Source organism: Gopherus evgoodei, chromosome 1 (genome assembly GCF_007399415.2).
Source record: "Gopherus evgoodei ecotype Sinaloan lineage chromosome 1, rGopEvg1_v1.p, whole genome shotgun sequence".
NCBI lineage: Eukaryota > Metazoa > Chordata > Testudines > Testudinidae > Gopherus > Gopherus evgoodei.
In genome coordinates, this window is record NC_044322.1 from 112,719,806 (window position 1) to 112,744,265 (window position 24,460).

The 24,460-nt window shown below is 39.3% G+C and overlaps 1 protein-coding gene across 2 annotated transcripts in view; it reads right to left on the minus strand.

Annotated features, from left to right (window-relative positions):
• RGPD4 (RANBP2 like and GRIP domain containing 4) overlaps positions 1-24,460 on the minus strand; it is a 66,504-nt gene that overhangs the window by 22,311 nt on the left and 19,733 nt on the right. Inside the window, exons 10-21 of one of the 2 annotated variants that reach the window (XM_030569381.1) lie at positions 23,780-23,958; positions 23,522-23,697; positions 22,181-22,304; positions 21,562-21,723; positions 13,300-13,437; positions 13,078-13,224; positions 10,864-11,046; positions 10,699-10,782; positions 8,752-8,887; positions 8,228-8,325; positions 2,597-7,685; positions 523-600 (exon numbers count right to left, since the gene is read on the minus strand). In XM_030569381.1, coding sequence (XP_030425241.1) covers positions 523-600; positions 2,597-7,685; positions 8,228-8,325; positions 8,752-8,887; positions 10,699-10,782; positions 10,864-11,046; positions 13,078-13,224; positions 13,300-13,437; positions 21,562-21,723; positions 22,181-22,304; positions 23,522-23,697; positions 23,780-23,958 — 6,594 coding nt within the window. The remainder of the gene's footprint in view (positions 1-522; positions 601-2,596; positions 7,686-8,227; positions 8,326-8,751; positions 8,888-10,698; positions 10,783-10,863; positions 11,047-13,077; positions 13,225-13,299; positions 13,438-21,561; positions 21,724-22,180; positions 22,305-23,521; positions 23,698-23,779; positions 23,959-24,460) is intronic. The other variant, XM_030569391.1, reaches the window with a different exon arrangement.

A 24,460-nucleotide genomic window follows, 5' to 3' on the forward strand; every position in this document is an offset into this window, starting at 1 on the left:
CTGGAAAAACTCAAGAGTTCCGGACAGCTGTCTCTGCCTCCCATTTCACAGATGCTTATTTTTAAGGACATATAGTTCTTACTGGTTAGACACTGGGAATGGAACTGAGCCAGTTTGAAACCCTCTTCATAAGAAATTCCAACATCCTGAGCATACTCAGTGTAATTTCTCATACCTCTCCTCATCTTCCTAAGGAAGATTTTAGCAAGCAGATCTGGAGTCTCTATGGTAAATCTGAAGCAATACAAAAGCCAAAAAAGTCTACCAAGTTGAGCACTCCAAGACCACCAGTTGTGTGAATTAAAAAAGACCGAAACTAACAGAGGGTAGGGAGACATTCTTTTGCTATGGCAGGTACAAAGTCAAAGACACACTAATTCTAACTACTGCTCTTCAGCATGCATATTAAATTTGTTTAAATTTTCATACCATTATATAGCCAACTGCTTTGCCACAATTGGGCAATTGTCAGTACCAGCTAACGAGTGATTTCATCACACATTCAGTGCAGTGTTTAAATACCTTTACTATCAGGCTGGAAGGAAGGTGTGCTGGTCCAAAAGGCCATTGGATTAGATTTAAAAAGACTAAAATTAAATCCTAGAAAATAAATTATGTAGGTGTAAGTGTTTATTTGGACTTTTAGATGGGCACAAACATATCTATGTTCTCAAGTGTATGTCTCCAATATCTAGAGATCACAATCAGCTAATGAATATTTGCATTGCCTGCTGCATCTATTTATCAATCTATCCAATGCATGTAAACAAGCACCAGCTATCTAGTTTTTCCTACCAGGATACTTTACTACATAGATCAGCATACTTTTCATAATTTTTAAATCCACTGTTAGTCTAAAATTCTGCACTGTCCAATTTTGACTGCACTTTAGTCAAAGTATTTCTATTTAACAAAATTGATTTGACTGCATCCCCCCCCGCCCACCTTTTAAATGCCAATACAATCATAATACGTAGGGCCCTACCAAATTCATGGCCATGAAAAACTCATCATGGACCGTGAAATCTGGTCTTATGTGCTTTTACCTATACTTTACAGATTTAACAGGGGAGACCAGCGTTTCTCAAATTGGGGGTCCTGACCCAAAATGAAGTTGCAGGGGGATTGCAAGGTTGTTTTTTTTGGGGGGTGGAGGGTGTCACAGTATTGCCACCCTTACTTCTGTGCTGCCTTCAGAGCCGGGCAGCCAGAGAATGGTGGCTGTTGGCCAGGTGCCCAGCTCTGAAGATAGCACCCTGCCAGCAGCAGCACAGAAGTAAGGGTGGCAATACCATACCGTGCTGCCCTTACTTTTGTTCTGCTGCTGGCGGCGGATCTGCCTTCAGAGCTGGGCTCCCGACCAGCAGCCGCTGCTCTTCAGCTGCCCAGCTCTGAAGGCAGCACCACTACCACCAGCAGCGCAGAAGTAAGAGTAGCAGTACTACAACCCCCGACAATAATCTTGCAACCACCTCACAACTTGTTTGGGTCAGTAGCCCTGCAATTAGAACACTGAAATTTCAGATTTAAATAGCTGAAATCATGAAATTAATTATTTTTAAAAATGGATGACTGTGAAATTGACCAAAATGGACCATTAATTTGATAGGGCCCTAATATGCTAAAATGTTACTATCTATATAACACAATGAAATATTCAGTTTCTATTGTAAAGTTGTAGGTGGCTATTTAAAGGTGAAGCCCACGTGTTTTCCCAGCAGAAGATACAAATAAATCACTAAGTTACATAATTCATTCTCTGTCTGCTAAGACAACAGACCAATACCAGGATTTGTGCAGCCTCTTCAAGCCAGACCTCTGAAATGACTGGCTGTGGGCTGCACTTTGATCACATGAGAGACTGGAGTTAAATTTCATATACCATACAATTTTCCTGACTTAAATATTTCACTTTGCTGCTGAAAAATTTAGGAATCTGATTAGAAAAAATCAGTAAGACAAAAATCTAGTTTACACCATTCTACTAATACCATCTCATAAAAATACATCAGCAGCACTCATGTTCTTGCGTTATGGCAGGTTTCAGCTAAACCACTGTGCCTCTCCATAAAGAAATGGAAGCTAAAGTTTTCAAACATGATTGTCTAAAAACAGGTCCCTGCATCTGTATTCAAGTACCAAAATAAAAGCCATAATTTCAGAAGTGCTGACAAGACTATCTATTTAGGTACAAGTACAACTTACGGATTCCGGTTCCAAACTTTAGGCAACCACATTTGAAAATTTTGGCCCAATTACTAGCTCGTCTGATTTCTGAGATATGGGCAGAGTAATGCTGACATATCACAGTAGTTCAGACATCCTCTGCGCCCTCACTATGCACAAAAAGAACAATTGTAAGCAAAGAACAAAACCATAAGGTTTTAAGCTAAAGAGTTATTTGCAAGAAACATGAAGTTTGCAACTACTGAAGAGAATAGTTTACTTTTACTACTAGGACACAAGATACAGTATTTTCATTGAATTGCAACAAAAAGCCACTAACTGCTTTCCATGACAAATTTTTCAATAATCTTCTCAAAGAAAGTAAAACTTCTACTTAGCATAAACAGTTGCTAATTCGGGCAATGCTTACCTTTTTCTAGTGTTTTAAATGTGTAAGTAGATGATCCTGCTGCTGATGTAACCAAGTAATTTTCTTCCTTGTTGTCTGTAGGCTTCTGATTGGCAGTGTAGCTTTCCTGAGGCTCAGTTACTGTGAGCTCTAGTTCTCTCTGCATTATGTTTTGAGACACTGAACTATCCTCTTCACTTTTGCTTTTTGAAGGAGAGTTAAAGCTGAAACCGAATAGAGATCCTGTAGCTGAAGTATTTCCAAATGTGAATGGCTTTGATTTTTCATTACTGAAAATACTCTTGACCGATTCTGAACCAAATACAAACTTTGGAGGAGAAACCACCGTTTTTGTTGGTGTTTCAGAAGTGCTTGACATCTCTGAAACCTCCAGTGTCATATCAGAGGTATCGCCATCCTGGTTCAGATCAGTTCTCTCCCTGGTGGTTTCCTCCAGTACAGCTACAGCAATTCTGCCACATGGAGACTCTCTTGGTGTACTGGCACGTGAAGAAAGAGGTGTAATCAAGGTGTCTTTTTCTTGGGCATGTTTTGCTTCATCAAAAATTTGCTTAAATGACTCTGCAACATCTTGTAGTTTAAATCGCACAGCTAAGAGCTCTACCTTTCTTTCCCCATCTGCAAAGTCACATGCAGCCCAGACCCAGGCTCTTTCAGTTCCTTTCATCTGTTGCACGTTCATGTCTGGTGTTATTCTATGATTAGCACAGAGTTTTAATACCTGGTCTCTTCTCATTACGATACGAACTTGTCTGTTGTCATAATTCTGTAAGATCTTTATATCCCCAATACCTCTTTCTTTCCATTGACTGGCATCTTTATCGTACCTGAAAAGTTTAGCTCTATGACTGAAGACAACTTGCTCATTTTCTTCACCACTTGCCACATCTACAAGGTCAGGTAAAGGTACCACAGGTTCAAAGTATTGTCCATCTCTTTCTTCTTCTTGAGTAAGATCAGACTCTTCATCTGTTCCCACAGACAACCTGCTCTGATTCTGTTTGGCAGGAGATTTTGATGGACTCAAGGCAGATTTGAAACTAAAATTAAATCCTGTTGTAGACTCCCCAAATCTAAATAGGTTTTTTCTCACAGGGCTACTTGCCAGAGGTGAGGCATACACAGAGCTATTTACACTATCATCCAGTGCTTCTTCACGTAAATCATAGTTATCCCACTCCAGAGTAGGCCCAGTGCTTTCAGCATGTGGCTTTATAATTAAATCAGAGGTACTACTGGCTGAGGTTGAGTTTTTATTCTCTTCTTCTGTCAATTTAGTTTTATCATCTGTCAAGAAGGTTTTGAGATCTTTCAACCCACTTTTCATTTCTTCTGCTTTCTGTATGAGTTGAGCTGTTCTACCAGTATCCACAAGTTTATGTGGGGTCTGCAGCGGAATATCCAACAGCAGCCTCTGACACTCTTCAAACTTCTGTTTGAATTCCTCAGCCTGCTCTGTCGTCTTGAATTTAGCTGCCAGCTGCTCCAACTTTGCATCTCCATCAGAAAAATCGCTGGCTAACCACATCCATGCTTTGTCTGAACCAGACAGAGATTTCAAATTCATAGTAGTTGTTATCCAATGGTTTGCACATACTTTCAGTACCTGTTCACGTCGCATTAGCATTCTTAGTTTCCCATTAACTTCATTTTTAAGAATTTTCAAGTTTCCAACACCACGTTCTTTCCACTGGCTTGTTTCTGGATCAAACCTAAATAGTTTTATTCTTTGTGAATAGAGCACTGTCTCATCCTCTTCCCCTGTCACTAGTTCCACTTTTTCAGGCATCTGGACTACAGGTTCAAAATGGATATCATCATTGTCCTCTGTCTTATATGCATCATCCTCCTTCTCAAGATCAACAGAAGTATTAGGCTTGTGAGCCAGTTTAGAACTCTGTGAGGAAAATAACTTTTCACCTGCACCTGAAAAACCCTTGAAATTTGGATCTTTCTTACCAAACTGAAATTCTTCTCCAGAAGTATTTTTTGCAAGGTCAGCAAAAGTGAAAGTGCTGCTATTCTGGCCAAAAACTAAATCACTGTTCAGTTTGTTAGAGACGTTATGAGACTGGATACCAGTTACACCCTTTGAGGAATTCTCCCTTTTCTCTTTTTCATTACCACTGTTTAAGAAATCATTGGAACTTTCTTTGGGTGGCTCATCCTTTGTGATATTTTTACTAGGCTCCTGTATGCCAAATTTAAATCCACCTGCGGGCATAGGCATTGAAAAGCTAAATCCTTCTTTTGCAGATTTTACTTCAGTATCTGAAGGAATCTGAAAGGTGAAGGAAGAAGGTGCTTTTCCTTGTTCTGTATGACCAAATTTAAAATCTTTTTCAGAAAAGTCACACTTAAAACCTGTTCCCAGTTGTCCTCCAGCAGGTTCAGATAATTTGCTTTTAAGGCCAAATGTAAGAGTTGATGGGGCATCAGCAACAGGCTTATTACATGGATTTGGTGCTTGACAAGCTGCACAGGTTACTGAAGAACCTTCATTTCGTACCAAGCAAACGTTGCAATCCCATTGCCCTTCCTTTCTAGTGAAGAGTCCCTCAAATCCACTTTTCTGGGGTTTACTGGCATCAGTGGTAGAACCAAATCCGGGAGCAGCAGATGCTTGAATAGTAGATTTAGACACATCAGGCTGACTTGGTGAATTGGGATTCTGACAAGCAACACAATTTATAGCTCTTGCTTCATTTCTGACTAGGCACACACTGCAATCCCACTGATCTCCTTTTTTAGAGAATGCAGCTCCAAAATCATTTTGTGTAGTCTTCAGAACATCTCCTTGGCCAATTTTAAATGAAGCTTGCTGATCAAATACTGGCATGTTAGTTCTATTTGGATTCTGGCAGGCAACACATTTAGATGAAGCAGGCTCATTTCGTACCAAGCAAACTTTGCAATCCCATTGCCCTTCCTTTCTAGTGAAGAGTCCCTCAAATCCACTTTTCTGGGGTTTACTGGCATCAGTGGTAGAATCAACTCCAGGAGTAGCAGATGCTTGAATAGTAGATGTAGACACATCAGGCTGACTTGGTGAACTGGGATTCTGACAAGCAACACAATTTATAGCTCTTGCTTCATTTCTGACTAGGCACACACTGCAATCCCACTGATCTCCTTTTTTAGAGAACGCAGCTCCAAAATCATTTTGTGTAGTATTCGGAACATCTCCTTGGCCAATTTTAAATGAAGCTTGCTGACCAAATACTGGCACGTTAGTTCTATTTGGATTCTGGCAGGCAACACATTTAGATGCAGTGGGCTCGTTTCTTACTAAGCATACACTGCAATCCCAGTGGCCTCCGTTTTTAGCAAAAACTGATCCAAATTTATCATGTGTGGCATCAGTGTGGGGTTTGAAAGCTTCAAAAGTGTCAGGTAATGGTACAGCATGCATTTCCTTGTTTCTTGGATTCGGACTTTGGCATGCTGAGCAGTTCTTATCAGTAGCTTCATTTCGAACCAGACACACATTACAAGCCCACTGATCTTTCTTCAACATAAACTGTTCCCCAAATCCACTAGTAGCACATGTGGATGGGATTTCCCTGCCAAAGGAAAAGGATATTGGTGCAGATGCAGCTGATGTAACTGTAAAACTGCTTTTGCCATCAGGTCCCTTTACAGAACTGTTTGTATTTTGGATTGGAGCCTGGCAAGCACTACACTGGGAAGCAGTTAAACTGTTTTTCACTAAGCACACATTACACTGCCACATCTCCTCTTTCTTAAAGCGAAATCCAAAATTCAGGGCTCCAGGAGTAGTTTTGCAAGGCTCCTTGCTATCCTGATTTGCTATTTCTCTTATAGTCCCAACACTCTGAACGGCTGGTGTATCAACATTTGATCCTGAGGCTCTCAAAATATTCTGCACCTCTTCAAACTTTTGCTTGAAAAGCATTGCTTCCTCTAGTGTTTTGAATCTAATGGCAAGCTGCTCAGGTTTTGGAAACTCATCTGCATAATCTAAAGCATGCCATACAAATGACTTGTCTGAACCTGCATTTAGTTGCAATTTCATATCTGTATTTATATAGTGATTTGCACAGATTTTCAGTATTTGCTCCCGCCTCATAAGGAGCCGAATCTTCCCAGATATTTTATGTCTCAATATTTTCACATTTCCAATGCCCCTTTCTTTCCATTCTTTCAATTCTGTGTCAAAACGGAACAGCTTTGCTCTGTTGCAAAAGAATTCCTCTTCATCTTCCTCACCTGTCTTGACTTCAACCTTGTCAGGGAGTGGCACTACAGGCTCAAAGTGTGGACCATCATCATCATCATCGGCATCATGGATGCTTCCTCCATCAGTTTCATGACTTCTATTGGCCAGATCTGAACTTGGGGTTCCAAACACTGGTTTTCCAGGATCTTGGAAATTGAACATGTCACCCTTGCCAAAAGCTGAGGTTTTAGGTTGGTTTTGTCCCAAGTTTTCTGTAAACGAAATGCCCGAAATATTTTTGTTACCAAAACTGAAAGCATTTCTTTGGCCTGGTGTATGATCATGAACTGTTTTTTGCCCCATGTATCTATCATCTTGTAAAGGTTTATCTGATGTCAGAAGACCCAAGAGGCTTTCACTGCTATTAAAAGCTGCACTCGGGTACTGGGTTACAATCTGAGGTGATGAAAATGTAAAGTCTCCATCATTAGATTTGAAATTAGAATTAAATTTAAAAGTGGTTGGTTGAGCTGATTGTGCAGGTGTTGTGAAAGAGGATTTTGTTCCTTCTGTTGGTACAGGCTGCCCAAAGGTAGATTTCCCAAATTCTGTCGCCTTTGATTCTGCAGACTTTGGAACCAGAGGACCAATTGAAGGTTTTGTGAAATAGCCTGGCTCAGGCAATGGTGGATTTGTGCTTGCTTGTGGAACACTGTAATTGTAATACTCATCACCACCACGTGGAGACAGAATTCCAGTAGCAGGAGAATCAAAACGCAAAGGACCACCATACATTTCTTGGGGAAATATGCAGGCAGAGGTGTTCTGCAGTGGTGGTGTATGCATTGGCTGTTGATAAGCATATATATGTTGTTGAGGTGTAAGCCTGTTCATGCCATAGACAGGAGCCTAAAAACAGAAAGATTATTATTTTCTATTTGTTGGATGGTAGTGCCCATCCAAACATAAGACAATCCCTGCCCTGAAAAGTTTGATGATGTTTTTGTTCTTATCTTAAAAAAAAAAAAGATGTATAGACCTTAATATTAAGTGAAGCAGAACAGCTTTTTATAGAAACACCTAGCTGCTTGAGAAGATACTGCTTGTTTTTCTCTATTCCTTTCTACTACTCCCAAAACTTCTTCTCATCCTACAGAGAAACAGATCTTAGGTATTGTTAAAGATTTTCTCAACAGAAGATAACTTATAGTGAGCATGTATACTTCAAATATGAATGTAAATGGTTCTCTCCCCTCCCACACCACTAGAATCTGAGAGGACTGACTCAGTATGTCATCCACATTTGGGCACTGAGCATAATCCACACAAGTATGATTATCACACAAAGTTATCCCTAAAAGCCTTCATTGGAACAATCTGTTTCACGTACAGTAGCTGAAAATTGTTAAAGACTATAGTTCAAAGCAGTAAATTAACAGACCTCTCCTCACCTTTGTTGGCGTTACATTGGTTGCAGCTGTTCTGAGAAGATACTGAGAGTTATATGCAGGCGACTGACTGTAGTAGACTGATGGGCCAGTGGTAGCAACTAAGAGAGAACACACAAGAGTGTAATTCTATTTTGCCATTACCCAAAATGGGGGGAGGGATAGCTCAGTGGTTTGAGCATTGACCTGCTAAACCCAGGGTTGTGAGTTCAATCCTTGAGGGGGCCACTTAGGGATCTGGGGCAAAAATTGGTCCTGCTAGTGAAAGCAGGGGGCTGGACTCAATGACCTTTCAAGGTCCCTTCCAGTTCTAGGAGATTGGTATATCTCCAATTTAAAAAAAAAAAAAAAAAAAAAAAGGAGAACCATCTTCAAAAGGCAGGTAATACTTTTCAACAGAAAGGTATTTTTCAACTCCTTTGCAGTGTTTAAACCTTAAATGCCTAATTTATAGTAATTTTAAAAGCTGACCAAGGTCTTCTGAAAACAAGATACAGTAACTTATTAAACCCTCAACACCAGTTTACCTGTTAGTGGAGCTCCATGAAAGTTCTGTGTTCCCTGATAGCCATCTGACATTGTATCTGTGCCATAGCCTTCAGCAGGCCACCGATGAGACAAGTTTGAATTGGAATTATTGAGCTTCATTTCATGCATCTCATTCTATCAGGAGAGAGTATTTATATAGTGTTACATTAAAATTAAAGACAGGTATTGTTGCATATTAAAGCAGATGTTTACTTTGATGTAAGTACTATCTATGCAAAGCTTTAAAAATTCTCAGTTTTACTTTGGTGTTTAACAAACTCTGATTTTTATCTGGATACCCTTGCCACCTAAGCCTCAGTTTTGAAGGAAGAGATTAGTCTAGCTGTTTTTGTTTATCATATGCAGCAATTAACACCGAAGAGGTCACTTTGTATGAATTAATATAGTCTACTGCAGAGCCAGTACACAAAACCTATTATGTACATTTAAAAAAAAAAAGTCAAGTACTAGCAAAAAATGAACTGAACACATCCAAAGTGCCATATTCAACATTACATAAAATACCTAAATCCTCCAGTCACACACATTAGTAGACTAAAAAGAACAGTTCTGAAACAAGAACAGCTAGAGACAAATTTTTCGTGTAACGTTGTCCTTAGAGAGGAGCCAAAGGATAAGCTTTTACTTGGATAGCTGCCCTTGCCCTTGATTTTTTAGCAAATATTGGTAAAGGATGCTCAGGTACACTGAAACATTTTTAGTTATATACTGGCTGAGTTACTTTCTTTTAATCTTGAAGCGATGCAAAGATAGGGAGCCAATAATATGCTAACAGAGAAAATTTACTAATGTTGCAGAATAACTTTTATTTGCCTTATAGTAACGATGTTGTCATCCGTGTGGATCCCACTTTAGCCAAACAATGACTAACACTGCCCTACCAAATCTGGCATCTGTTCTCGCAGCCAGATCAAGGACAATGTTTAATGAAAGTAAAGAAAGTACTCTATGTAGCTGTCTGGCAAGTTTCAGATTTGGGAATGTTCCAGAAGTGTGCAAAGGACTAGACCCGGTGCTTTAGTCCAGTGGAATGTACTTTAATATTTGGAGGAAGAGGTTTATTATATACACTACATAATCATTTCACATTCTCTGGGACCATTAGAAGCACTAGAGAGGGCAACAAAAAGATAGTGAGACAATCTGAAAGACTGTCCTATTATAACAAAGGCCCTTTAAAAAGGCAGAAACAATTGCTTGCCTGGCAAGTGTAATTTTACAAGGCTAACACAGGAAATAGTGAATAAGAATTTTGCATCGAGTCAGCAGCAGTGAGGTTGTTAGGAAAATTAAAATATGGAGAAAATGGTGATTAAATTATCACTGACCTAACTATATTTCAAACAAACAACAAAAATGAATTTCTTGTTTTATTTTTGGACTTCCATAACTTTACTGCTTAAGTGCAAGATAAAATAAACTGGTAAAAGAACCAATCTGGCACAGAATAGGTCGAACAAATTAAATCCATTTTTAGATGTCAGTACTAGTTACCCAATTCAATGTTAAGTACACTTGAAACTAATACCTTACATAGTGCTTTTGTCTTGCCTCTATAACCATCCAACTAAAGCCATCTTTCTCTTATCATTAATGGCTTCAGAGGTACGAGAAGAAGAATTCACATGCTCAGTGTATGGTCCCACAGAAGGATGCCTTTATCTGCTTACGCACTAATTTCACAGCTTCTGAAATCAAATTTCTATACACTGACACTTGCCCCCATACTCTTCAAATTATGCAGAGATTTAACCACTTTAATTCCATTTATATAACTGGAAATTTCATCACACACTAGAAGTTTAACTTAAATTTTTAACAGTCTGAGCTTTGTAATCTAATGTTAACTTTAGTACCAAATCCAATGTTGAAGTGCTCTTCACTACACATCTGTTGATACAAAAACTCAATTAGGATTTATTTACCTTAATGGCTTCTACTTGCTGACAGATCATCTGAAGTAAAGATTTCTGATCCTCTGCCCAACGAGGGGGCGTTTTGGGAGAGAACTGAAAGAACAATGATTGACTCTTATCACATTAATTAAAAACAATACATTTCAGAAGAATTGTGTGTGTTATTTGATATACCTTGTAGCTTTTACTTGGTGATAAAGAAAATTTTGTTGGTGATGGAGTGGAGTGTTTAAATTCTGAATCTACAGTTCGGGATAGGCCATTCTTGAAGACAGGACTTTCTTCTTCGCCATAATCCCCAAGCTCTTGAATTACTGTATCCAGCATCTCCTTAACAGTTTCTATTGACACTGGTAACTGGGAGAGAATTGCAGTGCACAAAGAGGTTTAGGGATATACTCACTTTGAGTTCAAGTGCAACTGGAGTAATAAAGCACTATTAGCAAATAGACTTTCATGTAAAAATACCACATATCAAGATGACTATTCCTCTATCTGAACAAATAGATCCAAATATTTTTACTAATGCAAAACCTGAACTTTTTAGCTTTTAATATGCTAATCTTTGTCAGTTTCCCACAACTTTAGACACTGTCAACTACTATTGTTTACATGACATATGATTTATTGTCTGTTCCAAAACTCAATGACTACTCTGCATGTATGTCATCACTATACATAGGACAAAAATATTAAATGATATAATTATAGACTCAGACTTTAAGGTCAGAAGGGACCATTATGACCATCTAGTCTGACCTCCTGAACAATGCAGGCCACAGATTCTCACCCACCCACTCCTGTAACAAACCCCCAACCTATGTCTGAGTTACTGAAGTCCTCAAATCGTGGTTTGAAGACCTCAAGCTGCAGAGAATCATCCAGCAAGTGACCCATGCCCCATGCCGCAGAGGAAGGTGAAATACCTCCAGGGCCTCTGCCAATCTTCCCTGGAGGAAAATTCCTTCCTGACCCCAAATATGGCGATCAGTTAAACTCTGAGGATGTGGGCAAGACTCACCAGCCAGCACCCGGGAAAGAATTCTCTGTAATAACTCAGATCCCACCCCATCTAACATCCCATCACAGACCACTGAGCATATCTACCTGCTGATAAACAAAGATCAACTGCTAAATTAATTGCCAAAATTAAGCTATCCCATCGTACCATCCCCCTCCATAAATTTATCACGCTTAGTCTTGAAGCCAGATATGTCTTTTGCCCCCACTACTCCCCTTGGAAGACTGTTCCAGAATTTCACTCCCCCAATGGTTAGAAACCTTTGTTTAAATTTCAAGTCTAAACTTCCTAGTGTCCAGTTTATATCCATTTGTTCTTGTGCCCACATTGGTACCAAGCTTAAATAATTCCTCTCCCTCCCTAATATTTATTCCTCTGATATATTTATAAAGAGCAATCATATCCCGCCTCAACCTTCTTTTGGTTAGGCTAAACAAGCCAAGCTCTTTGGAGTCTCCTTTCATAAGACAGATTTTCCATTCCTCGGATCATCCTAGTAGACCTTCTCTGTACCTGTTCCAGTTTGAATTCATCCTTCTTAAATATGGGAGACCACAACTGCACACAATATTCCAGATGAGGTCTCACTAGTGCCTTGTATAACAGTACTAACATCTCCTTATCTTTGCTGGAAATACCTCACCTGATGCATGCTAAAACCGCATTAGCTTTTTTAACAGTCATATCACATTGGCAACTCACAGTCATCCTGTGATCAACCAATACTCCGAGGTCCTTCTCCTCCTCTGTTACTTCCAGCTGATGTGTCCCCAATTTATAACCAAAATTCTTGTAATTAATCCCTAAATGCATGACATTGCACTTTTTACTATTAAAATTTCACCCTAATTCTGCATGAACTTCAGTAGAAAGATTCATCTAACCAGGAGTAGTATATAAATGTGTCTTTTCCTGATTCAGCAGCCCCACCTTGTAAGCATTGACTGATTAGGATTAAGTCAAAGATACAGAGTTAAATGCAGTCAAATATTTCATCTCCACTCTAACCGCAGCCTAATGTTTGTCCAAAAATAAAAGTTTCTTAAATTGAACTAAAATAAAAGGATCTTGACTACAGTATTGATTCACAATTTTAAAATAAAGCTTTTTAAAAAATGTGCATAACGAAGTATTTCCAAAATAGAAAAGAACTGTTGCCACCTCCATTTTAGGAACAAACTATGCAGAGACCTTCTGAATGCATAGTTCATTCTTAAGTACTGAATTTGGTTTGTAAAGCAAAACACTTCACCGAAGAAAATGTTAATGCTCTATCAAATTTTGAAAGGATAATTTAAAACACAGATTTCCTGCTGATGCAAAGGATTCCATCAGTAATAAACTATAGAGCAAACCAAATTACATACCTTCTCAATTACTGAAGTGTCTGTAAAACTTTCATCAATGATCTTTAACAGATAGTCTCTGCTCTTTTGCAGGTGACTTTTGCACTCTTCTTGTTCTTGTGGTGAGAGTGCATCATTCTCAATTTCTTCAGCCTTTCTCTGGAAAATCTATCCAACAAAAGTAGTAATTTTTACCATGCAGTATTAAGAACATAAAAATTAAAATAAAAGAGTTACACCTACTATGGCAAGATTCCAATATGAAACGACATTTTTAATAGCTTCAAGTGCTAGCAAAGCATCCTCGGTTTTTCCATCAACTGCATCCAACATAGCAAATGCTATATATGCCTCCTCTTCGTATTCTGCCACCTGGGAAACCTACAAAGAGAAGCTTTTTCAAAAACTAAAAGTAAAGCTTACATCCTCTAGGCAACTGCTTGATACAAAGTACATTTAACCTCAGGCTCTTGGAAGTGCTTTTAAAAAAAAGCATTCCTACTGGAAGTTTATTTCCCCCTACTTTAAAAAAAAAAATAAAAATACAGATATCAATGTGTCCTTTTTGTATTTTTGAGAGCAATCTGATAGTCACAATAATGTTTCTAAAACACATTTGCTGCTGCACAGGAATACAACAAAAAATGTTTGAGTCACATTAAATTAGCCTGAAAAAAGTTAAGAATGGAAATCCAATTGAATTGTCCCCACGTGTAACATTTTGAAAAGATATCAACTTTAAAAATACCTAAACTTTTAAGCTTTCTATTGGACTATTAACATTTAAGATTACTGAAACTGAAAGAAAAATTGTTTGGCTTGTTTACTTGTGCAGCTGACAGCAACCTGAGTCTACTCAATTTCAGTTTCTGTATGAATCTGGGGATTAAAGTTATAGGGGGAGCTGGTAGCACCATCTATAACTAAGAGGAATGTCAGGCAACCATAAGATCCTGTTTTCAGTTGCTTATAAATTTCAACACATGTTCCAGCCATTTCCAAGAACAAGGTTAGGAAACATACATTGTTTTGCCCATGATAAAGAATTCCTTACAACTTTTTCATCCAATAGCTCTAGTGCCTCCATGCTTTTGAGCAAGAACTTGAAATTTGGGAGAGGGCTGGCCTGTGTGTCAGATGTGCTTTTTTAAGCCATTAAAAACAGTAGTTTGCATGTGCTCCATGGAGACTTACTGCAACTTTGCTGCCACATTTCTTGACAATTCCACCTGCTCTGAACAAGCTGAAGTCCTGTGCCACAGGGGCTGAGCAGAATTTCCCTTGCAGTTTTCCTTTTTAAAAGCTAGGAAATTACATACACAACACTACATTAAAAGAACATTAAGGTTGCAAATTCAGGCTCTCAATTTAGGAAATGCCTTTGCAACCTTAGTTCAGCCTGCCCTTGAGCATATGCATTATGACACTGTCTTTATTTTCATGATCACATAATATTTTTTCAACACAATCCCTGCCTTGTTCTGTGCTCAGCATGAACAGTGCAGTAGCTATTCCATATTGTTTTTTCCTTATACCTTCTTTACTAGACACTACTCAAACTCTGCACTCAATATGGAATTATTTCTTCACGGGCTTTTCCATATCCACCATAATATGAGAGTGCTTCACAAACACTAAAGAATTTATTTTCACAATATCCCAGTGATGAGGGGGCTATATCCCTATTTTACAGATGGGGAAATAAGAGAAATCAAAGTCAAGAGTCCATTAACTTTAGGTGTCTAACCTTCGATGCCTAGAGCATCTCTGGCATTTCTTAACTTCTGAATTTTCAACTTTGTAATCTTAATAATGTTCCTTAAACGTAGTTTGTGTTTAATTTTTTATATAAATAGTAAATTCACTAATGACAAGTGGGCTAAGGGATGAGTAGTACCTGAAACTATTTTTAACTTTGCAGGAGACTAGATTTCAAGCTGATGTCCCTTTAAAGCCTAAAGTTCAGGCTTAAAGAGCTTGACAGCACTCCCTTTCTGTCAGATTTCACATACGTTCATGTTTTCAGAGGTGGATATTGATGTTGATCAACCATCACTTAATATTTCTCAATTTTTGACTTTCACTATTATGTGGCTAACATGGCCCACAACAGAGTAAACTTAAGCTTGGTGCAGTATTGTTCTTCAACTGATGTAATGACTGAGTTCCAGCATTCAGATTCTGCATGCCTCTGCTAAACTATGTATGAAGCATACGGAAATGAGAAGCATTGTGATCTGAAAGAGGTACAGAGTTAAAAAGCAACTAGAGTAGTAGCCAAGAGATCTGTACTCTATTTCAGGCTTGATTATTAGCTCCCCAAGTGACCAGACTGCATGCTTCAGTCTCCTTATCTGTAAAATAGGGCAAATGCTGTTTATCTACCTGTAGCAAGGTGGTGTGACCCCCCCCCCCGCCTCAGAAAATGACAGGGAGGGACCACAACATGCCCTCTGGTGGGCCAAACCAGGAGACCCACGTCTACCCCACCAGAAGCAGACGGGTGGGATAGGAAGGGGAAGTATAAAAGGCAGCTTAGTTGTGGTGGAGCCACCACAAGGGACAGACACATCCCGCCTGCTGTTGGAGCCTGCAGAGAAGCTGCTAGGATTGACGCCTGCCGACTGGCCAGAGCTCCTCAAAGGACAGACGCAAGTACACCCGAGGGGGAGAGTAGGAAGTAGTCCAAGGAAAGCAGGCAACAGTTTGGCTGGGAGCTGGCCTGATACAGTCACCGTGTTGCAGGCGGATTCCCTGCTGATCCAGTGGCAGACCACTCTGCCACTGTTCAGGTCTTGGGCTGGGATGTAGTCGAGTTGGGCAGACCTACGTCTCCCTGCCACTCCATCCCTGGGGTGGCAGTACTCCCCCTCCTTAGGCCAGTAGGCCTGTGCTCCTCACACAACCCTACCTGAGCCCCACAGGCTCTCTCGGTGCTCACTCCCTAGACTTTATGGTGCTCACTCCCACTGGGACTCAGACTGCTTAGCTGCTCTGCCGATTGCAGACTAGAGCTTACCCATTGCTTTGCTGCCCAGCCCTGACTAGGCCTGGGGCTCAAAGACTGCTGTACTGTTCTGCCCAGCTGGAGGATCAGAGCACTACGTGAAGCTAATTCCCCCATTTGAGCACCTCTACAGGTACGCGACAGTGAGGAGGCATGGCCTTCCTCAGAGACTATCAGAGAGGGATGGCCACCCGGCCTACATCACCTTTGTAAAACACTGAATTCTATGGATGAAGAGCATTAAGTTATATTACTACACATGCTACATATTTTGAAAAAAATTCAGATAAAATGACAAATATCTTGTTCTAACACCAAGGGAAAAGCAACTTCTGTTATATCACATACTTGAGTGTGCCATTATACTGAGATCAAGTACAGAGTAGTTGTTCAGCCAGTTTGCAAGATATATCCTTCTGCTCATTTTTCTGGATGTGTTGAAATGTCACCCAACTTAATTACGAATATGAAGTTCTGAAGTAGTAAGTCATGAAAAACAACCAGTTTGTACAGACTAAATTGGATTTTGTATCTTTGTGTTAGTCCTCTATTCTCATCTGCTCTTTTTCTTTGTAGGGGGTCTATGAAAATGTGCATTCACACAAAGCAGTTTAAATCTTAGTCAAAGCCCTTCCTCCAAAACTGTACTCTCAATTCCAGTGGTTTCCATACATGATGTCATCACATTCTATATCATTTGTTACTTCAATATCTAAATACTTACCCAGGGCCCTGAACAGTACTGCATAAGACCCTAAACAACTAAATCAAACAAAAAAGTCTTCAATTGAATATGCAAATACAAACATCTTCACTGTGTTAGTTCCTTCCACTTCACCAGTTTCTCCAGAAAAAGCTCAGCCAAAACCAGAGTAGTGTCTATGAAAGTCTAAACAGTTTCATTTTCTACTCAACCATATCTCAAACTATCCTGGTAGTCAGAACAGAATTTTATGTTTAATATCAGCATTGGCAACGAAATCATAGAAAAATAGGGCTGGAAGACACCTTGAGATCCCCTTGCACTGAGGCAGGAGCAAGTAAACAAACCATTTTTGACAAGTGTTGTTCTAACCTGTTCTTAAAAACTTCCAATGATGAGGATTCCACAGTCTTTCTTGAGAGCCTACTGTAGAGTTTATCCTCATAATTAGAAAGTTTCCCCTAAAATCTAACTTTAGTCTTCCTTGCTGTAGATTAAACTCATTACTTGTCCTACCATCAATGGACATGGAAAACAATTGATCAGTCCTCTTTAACAGCCCTTAATATATGTGAAGACTTATCAGGTTCCCATCTGCTGCCTGGTCTCTCTCTTTAGACAACACAACCAGCTTTTGTTTGTTTGTTTTAAACCTATCCTTACCGCTCAGATTTTCTAAATCTTTATAATTTTCGTCGCCATCCTTCAGACTCTCCAATTTGTCCATGACTTTTCCTAAAGCATGGCACTCAGACCTGGGCATACTATTCCAGCTGAGGCCCCTCCAGTGCCACACAGAGCAGGATGATTACCTCCCATCTCTTACATACAAGACTAGTGTTAATACAACTCAGAACAATATTAGCTTTTTATGCAAGTGTATCACATTGCTGGCCCATATTTAATTTGTGACCCACTATAACCTCCAGCTTCTTTCCAGCAGTTATACTGCCTAGCCAGTAATTCCCAATTTTGTATTTGGGCATTTCATTTTTCCTTTTTAATGGAAGCACTTTGCACTTATCTTTATTGAATTTCATCTTGTTGAAGCCAGACCAATTCTCCAATTTGCCCAAGACCTTTTGAATTCTGATCCTGTCCTCCAGTGTGCTAGCACCCCCTCTCAGCTTAGTGTCATTGCAAGTTTTATAAGCATACTCTTCTACTCCAGTAACCAAATCATTAAAACAGTGACTAGTGCCAGAACCAGGACAGAACCCTGGGACCTCACTAGACACACCCTCTTAGTTTGTCAGTTAACCATTGATACTATTCTGAGTAACCTTTCGACCAGTTGTGCACTCACCTTATACTAATTTCATCTAATCACATTTCCCTAGTTTTCTTATGAAAATGTCATATGGGATGGTGTCACAAGCCTTACTAAAAAAAAATCAAGGTGCATCGTATCTACTGCTTCCTTGCTATCCACTAGACCAGTAACCCTATCAAAGAAGTGATTTTAGTTTGGGATGATTTGTTCTTGCCAAACCCATGTTGGGTATTCCTTAGTGTCCTATCATCATCTAGGGGATTGCAAACAGATTGTTTAATAATTTGTTCCAGAATCTTTCCAGGTACTGAAGTTCGGTTGATTGGTCTATAATTCCCTGGGTTCTCTTTATTCTCCCTTTTAAAGATAGGTACTAGGTTTGCACTTCTCCAGTCCTCTAGGACTTCCATGAGTTCTCAAAGATAATTACTACCTGTTCCAAGATTGCTTCAATTAGTTCCTTAAATACTCTGGATTAATTTCAAGTCATCAGAGCCTGATGAATACACCTAACTTACCTAAATATTCTTTAACTTGTTTTTTCCTATTCTGGAATATGTTCCTTCCTCCTTGTTAATATTAACTGTGTCACAATTAACTTTTTTAGTGAAGATTGAAGCAAAGAATACCTTAAACATTTCAGCCCTCTTGATGTCATCCCTTATTAGACCTGCATCACAGCTAAGTGGCAGACCTACACTTTCATCTTTCATTCAGTCCTAATTCATTTATAGAACCTCTTATTGCCTTATGTCTCTTGTGTAACTTACTTGTGCCTTGGCCTGATTTTTCCCCCTACATGCTTATGCTATTCTTTTGCGCTCATCCTTTGATTTGTACATGTTTCCACTTTTCTGTAGGATTCATTTTTGATTTTCAGGTCATAAAAAAGCTCCTAATGAGATAGAAGAATAGTAAATAGTGTTGGCCCATCTTTCTTTCCCAGAAAAAAAAAAATCAGATGCCTTCCAGTTCCTTCCCCAATCTCCATTAGGAGAAATCCTTATCTACTTTGTGCGTACGCGTACCCGCCCCCCTCCACAAAAGTATGCTTCATGTGCCCCAAATAGACTCATCCATCACAAAATATTTACTAATCCTTGACACTTGAGCAGACAATTTTGAATATAAATATCCCAGAATCAATGTTGATTGCACAGATCTTGGCCACATCTTAAACTGAATCAAAAGGGTTTTTCTCCCACACGTAGATTCTATCAGGTTCTCATATCATGGCATCTCTATATCTGACTGTAAGGGAGTCAATGCCCTAAACTGTTTTAACTTTAAGCTTAACCTCTGGCAAACTGACTTCACATCTCACTGAGAGTTTTATTAGCAGAGAATTTGGCCCAAGTGTTGAATTGCTGACACTTGTAATTGATACAACTAGACTCACATGAAGTTACTTACATGCCCTGAAAAGAGGAGAATCAAGACTACTCCTTGCAAAGAGTTGGCTGAACTCTGTATGCCATAAATTCAAGCAACAATGTATCTAGGAGCCTTATATCATCCAACACAACACAGTACAGAAATGGAAGTCAAGAAAATAAGGAAAGAAAGAGGGAAAAAGCCTACTAAGAGTTATATGGAACAAAATCTAGAGTAATGAGAAATTATAAACATGAGCAAACAATGAGACTTCAGTACTCATACTACACTGATGGGAAGAAGCATAAATCCTTAAGGTACATCTATCTACTACTTTTTCTTAAGGCCTGAAGGTCTCTAATAAGACCAGTGATGTAATCATTTCTTTTTACAAAGCCTTTGGAAGACTGACTAGACTTGTAAGCTCTGGGTTTTTCAGTAAAAAACGGATGAAACTAGAATCCAATAAAAACAAAAAAAGTCAAAGAAAGATAATAGATTATGCCTTATGTATAGGGCCCTATCAAATTCATGGTCCATTTTGGTCAATTTCACGGTCATAGGATTTTAAAAAAAATCACACATTTCATGATTTCAGTTATTTAAATCTTGAAATTTCACAGTGTTGTAATTGTAGGAGTCCTGACAAAAAGAGGAGTTGGGGTGGAGGGCGGGAGGGTGTTACCAGGTTATTGTAGGGAGGGTTGTGGTACTGCTACCCTTACTTCTGCGCAGCTGCTGGCAGAGGTGCCACCTTCACAGCTGGGCACCCGACCAACAGCCGCCGCTCTCTGGCCACCCAGCTCTGAAGGCAGCGCAGAAGTGAATCTGGCAATACCGCAATTCCCCCTAAAATAACCTTGTGACACCCCACACAACTCCCTTTTGGGTCAGGACCCCAAATTTGAGAAATACTGGGTCTCCTCGATGCCACATTTTTCATGGGGGTGAATTTGGTAGGGTCCTACTCATGCAATACGTAGGATCAAATTATTATACTTATCACAAGAGAGGACACAGTATAAAGACATAAAAATCTGTAATTTTTCAAAAATAAAGAAAGGATGGTACTCTAATAGCACAGTTTATGTACGCAAGACAGTGAGCATTAGCTTGACATTAGACGATCAAGCTTAAACCAGATGTTAGGAAAAATTTCTGCCAAGGTTATTATAGCTGCTAAGAAATTAAGGCAGTAACCAAGTCATTGAAATGTACAAAACCCTACCAGAAATCAGAACTTTGCACTTATTTGAAGCACTAGAGTAAAGCTGGGTCAAGTTTTTCAACCAAAACTTTTTTTAAGCTGAAAAATGCAGATTCAAGTTGAGGGAAACATTTTGTAAATTCATGTCTATTTCAGCTAATTGTTTCAGTCAAAAAACAGCTTTGGAAGTGGGGGAGATAATATCTTTTATTGGACCAAGTTCTGCTGGTATGAGAGACAAGTGACCTTGGAAGCTTGTCTCTCTCACCAACAGAACTTGGTCCAATAAAATATATTACCTGACCCACCCTCTCTAATATCCTGGGACCAATCTAGCTACAGCTACATTGCAAACATAGTTTTGAAAGTGTCAAGCTAGAGTCACAAAAGCCCTTTTATTCAACAGCACAGGGGTTAGGGCACTCACCCAGGATGTGGGAGACCCAGATCCCTGTTGGAGCTGTTTTTCTTAGTATAAATCAATATCCTCTAAGCCAGAAAGACACTATGGCCTGATGGTTAGGGCACTTGCCAAGGAGGATGAACACCCGGGTTCCATCCCCTACTCTGCAGAGGTAATTCAAATCTAGGTCTCCCAGATCCCAGGTGAGTACCCTAACCATTAGGCTAAATGCAGTCCTCAGTACTACTTCCTCTGGGGTTTTGTGAATCTAGCCCAAAATTTCATTTGCTTTTATTTAAAAAGTTAACAGTGCCCAAAATCAAAACTAAACATTTTGGTTGACCTAAAATGAAGTCTCTTCCAACTTTAGTTCACAAAAAATTGTGTTTTGGATTGACACAAAACAAGATTTCAGAACTGCCCGTAAATCAACTCTCTCCCTCCCTCAACAACAACAGTTATTTACACAGCTCTGCAACACAGTAGGTTTCAGGTTGCTTCCAGTCCCTCAATCTAATCCAACTAGTTATGTTAGTACCTGAATATCTGCACTATGGAAGTGTTTGAACAAAGGATCAATAGGTTCAGGAATACTTTTCTTCTTTTTGATGATTTCCAGCATAGGCAAAACTTTTTTCCAATAATAAACACTTCGTCCAATGTATTCCCTTTGGTCATAGAAAGAATTTAGATTCCTGCCCTGTGAAGAAGCAGAATAGAAGAGTGTTTATTTTAAGGAATTTCAGCTATTAATTAGATATTATTCAAACTGTTAACTTGCTTCAACTACAGACAGTCTTCAAAAGCTCTGGTATTGTCTTATGCACCTCTGACTTCTCAGGTGAGCCTCATCCAGTCTCTGTACAAGCCTACATAACGCATGCAACACATACGACTAGAAAAAAAATTAGATTTTAAAAGAAGGGTACCAAATGACTATTGGAAAAAGAAATGCAAAAAGTTATTTCATTTGGCATAACATGATCAAGTGAACATTTACTACATTTTAAGTTTATTTCTATTAATTGCTAAATTGTGCTAAGAATGATGTAAAATATTTTAAAACACTTCAAACAGAAATATGAAGTTATAAAGATTAAGTAAGTTACAGCGTTATTTAAGTTATAATAAGGTAAAAATATTTTTTGCCAACTTACTGTTTTCTGAAGACATTTTGCCCAGTGAACAATTAGGGCAGGTTGAAGTCCATGTTTCCCCAGTGCTCTGAGAGTGTTTATTTCATGCTGGACTAGAAGCCTTAATTTTGCCGCTGTTCCTGGTCTGAACAGTAATGAAGACACATTGCCTAATTAGCCCGCTCTGTTTTATGGAACATTTTTGCTTGTCTGTCTATTACAATAATGAAGATAAATTATTAATATCATGCAGATTATTGGTTTTAATCCTTTTGCCTCCCATTTGCCATATATCTGCACAACTACCCTGATCGCGGTGTGCACCCCACATAGGCCCCGAAGGATTTAGGTAGGCCTGTGAGGCAAATTAACATACTGGCAGTACCTGAGAGAACGAGAAAGCCAGGTATAACTGATAATGAAGTCCTATAGGAGCAGGCCTGGGTGATAATTATTAAGCCAGTTAAGTTGGAAGCAGAAAAGGGCTGCAGGGAAAGAGTCTGCAAGCACTGTCTGGGGAATAGAAGATGTAGGAAGTAGTCTAGGGAGGCAGGAAGGAGTCTGAGGGAGTAGACCTTGGTTGCCAGCTACAGGTTATGTAGAGGATGGGTCTGGGTTCCCCTACCAGGTATCAAGGAAGGTGAAGTGAAATCTCCTGAGGTAAGGGGTGTAAGAACAGAGACCAGCGACAGATGGAAGATCTGCTATATTGTCACTGGACTTTTACACAGGAAGGGGCGGGCTAAAATGTAACCTGGTTGAAGGGCCAAGTTGCTTGAAGAGAGACCACTAAAGTGACAATGGGCAGCGGTCACCACACAGGGAGTCAGCTGCTATGCCACGCCAAAGCCACAAGGAGATGCTCCTGAATTGAGTGAATCCCTTTACATACACCAATCCATTTCTAAAGGTATGTTGCCACTGCAACTACAGCTGTTATTGCAACATAGGTAGGTATACTGTACTAGCTTTAATCATTGGTAACAACAATCGTGAAGAAGTGGTGGCATGGACTTGTATTTGGGCTAGCTGCCCAAGTGTACTTGTGTTGCTATCCTGCGCTGGAGCCCGTGACACCACATTTTCAGTACTATTGTTACCCTTTCTGGTTAGTTTAAAGATAGCCTACCCATGGTACAATGACACCTTCACTTGCAGCATAGAAATACCACAGAAGTCTCTTTCAAAACTCTCAGAAATTTTTACTATCAAAATTCGAGCATCTAAGATTGAAGGTGTTGACATAATGAAGTACATGCTACAAGAGTCCACAGTCACCTGACTAAATGCTAAGATTCTCATGCTGGAAGCGACTTAGATTTAGCAAAATGTAAACAAACAAACAAAAAAAAAACCACTTACACTGTTTTTTTGTGAATAAGGTTATTAACTGCATCCCACCAGGATCTCTGCCTTTCACTACAGAGCTGTCTGCTCACTGGCAGTGGTAAAAATTGAGGCTGATGTGAACTGTAGTGAGTATTAAATGTCTCTTGTAATTGTAAATGGCTAGTAAATATCACTCCAAGTAGAAATACCTGTTTTCATAAAATAAATACATGTTATACTGTGCAATTCTCCATAGCATAGTAAATTTCAGTGCTTAAACTGTTTCCTTACTTCCAGATCCAATATACAGATTGTTTCAGGAGCATTGGTCTCAAGTCTTGATGTTTCCTGGGGCAAGTGAAAAAGCTGTTTTAACCACTTGTGTATTTCAGGGAAGACTGACATGGAGTTCCACTGTAAACCAAGCCATGTAAGGTGCTGGAGACAACCGTTGTGCACTCGAACTGCACCTAAGCAGAAACAGATGATTGTTTACTTCTAAAGCCTGTATCAGCAGTATCCACGCAAACAGTAAAAACTTACCAAAACTGCATTTTATTCCATTTTAAAAAATCCTTAAGTTATGAAATCTTTAAAAAATGATAATCCAGCCAAACACTTTGGTTTCCTGCCTTTGAATCTACTTCTCTTTCTATGACTAAGCCCCCAAGTCCATTCCTCAGAAGCAAATAGATCCCATGCGTTATGTGTGGAGGATAATTTTATTTTAAATATAAAAATGCCATCACCACCTTATGTATGCATCTTATGTATTGTTGTAGTCGTGTCGGACCCAGGTTATTGGAGAGACAAGGTAAGTGAAGGAATATCTTTTATTGGACCAACTTCTGTTAGTGAGACACACAAGCTTTCCAGATCACACAGAGTTCTTCAGGTCTGAGAAATGTACTCAGAGCATCACAGCTAAATACAAGGTGGAACAGATTGTTTAGCATAAGTAGTTAACCCCTT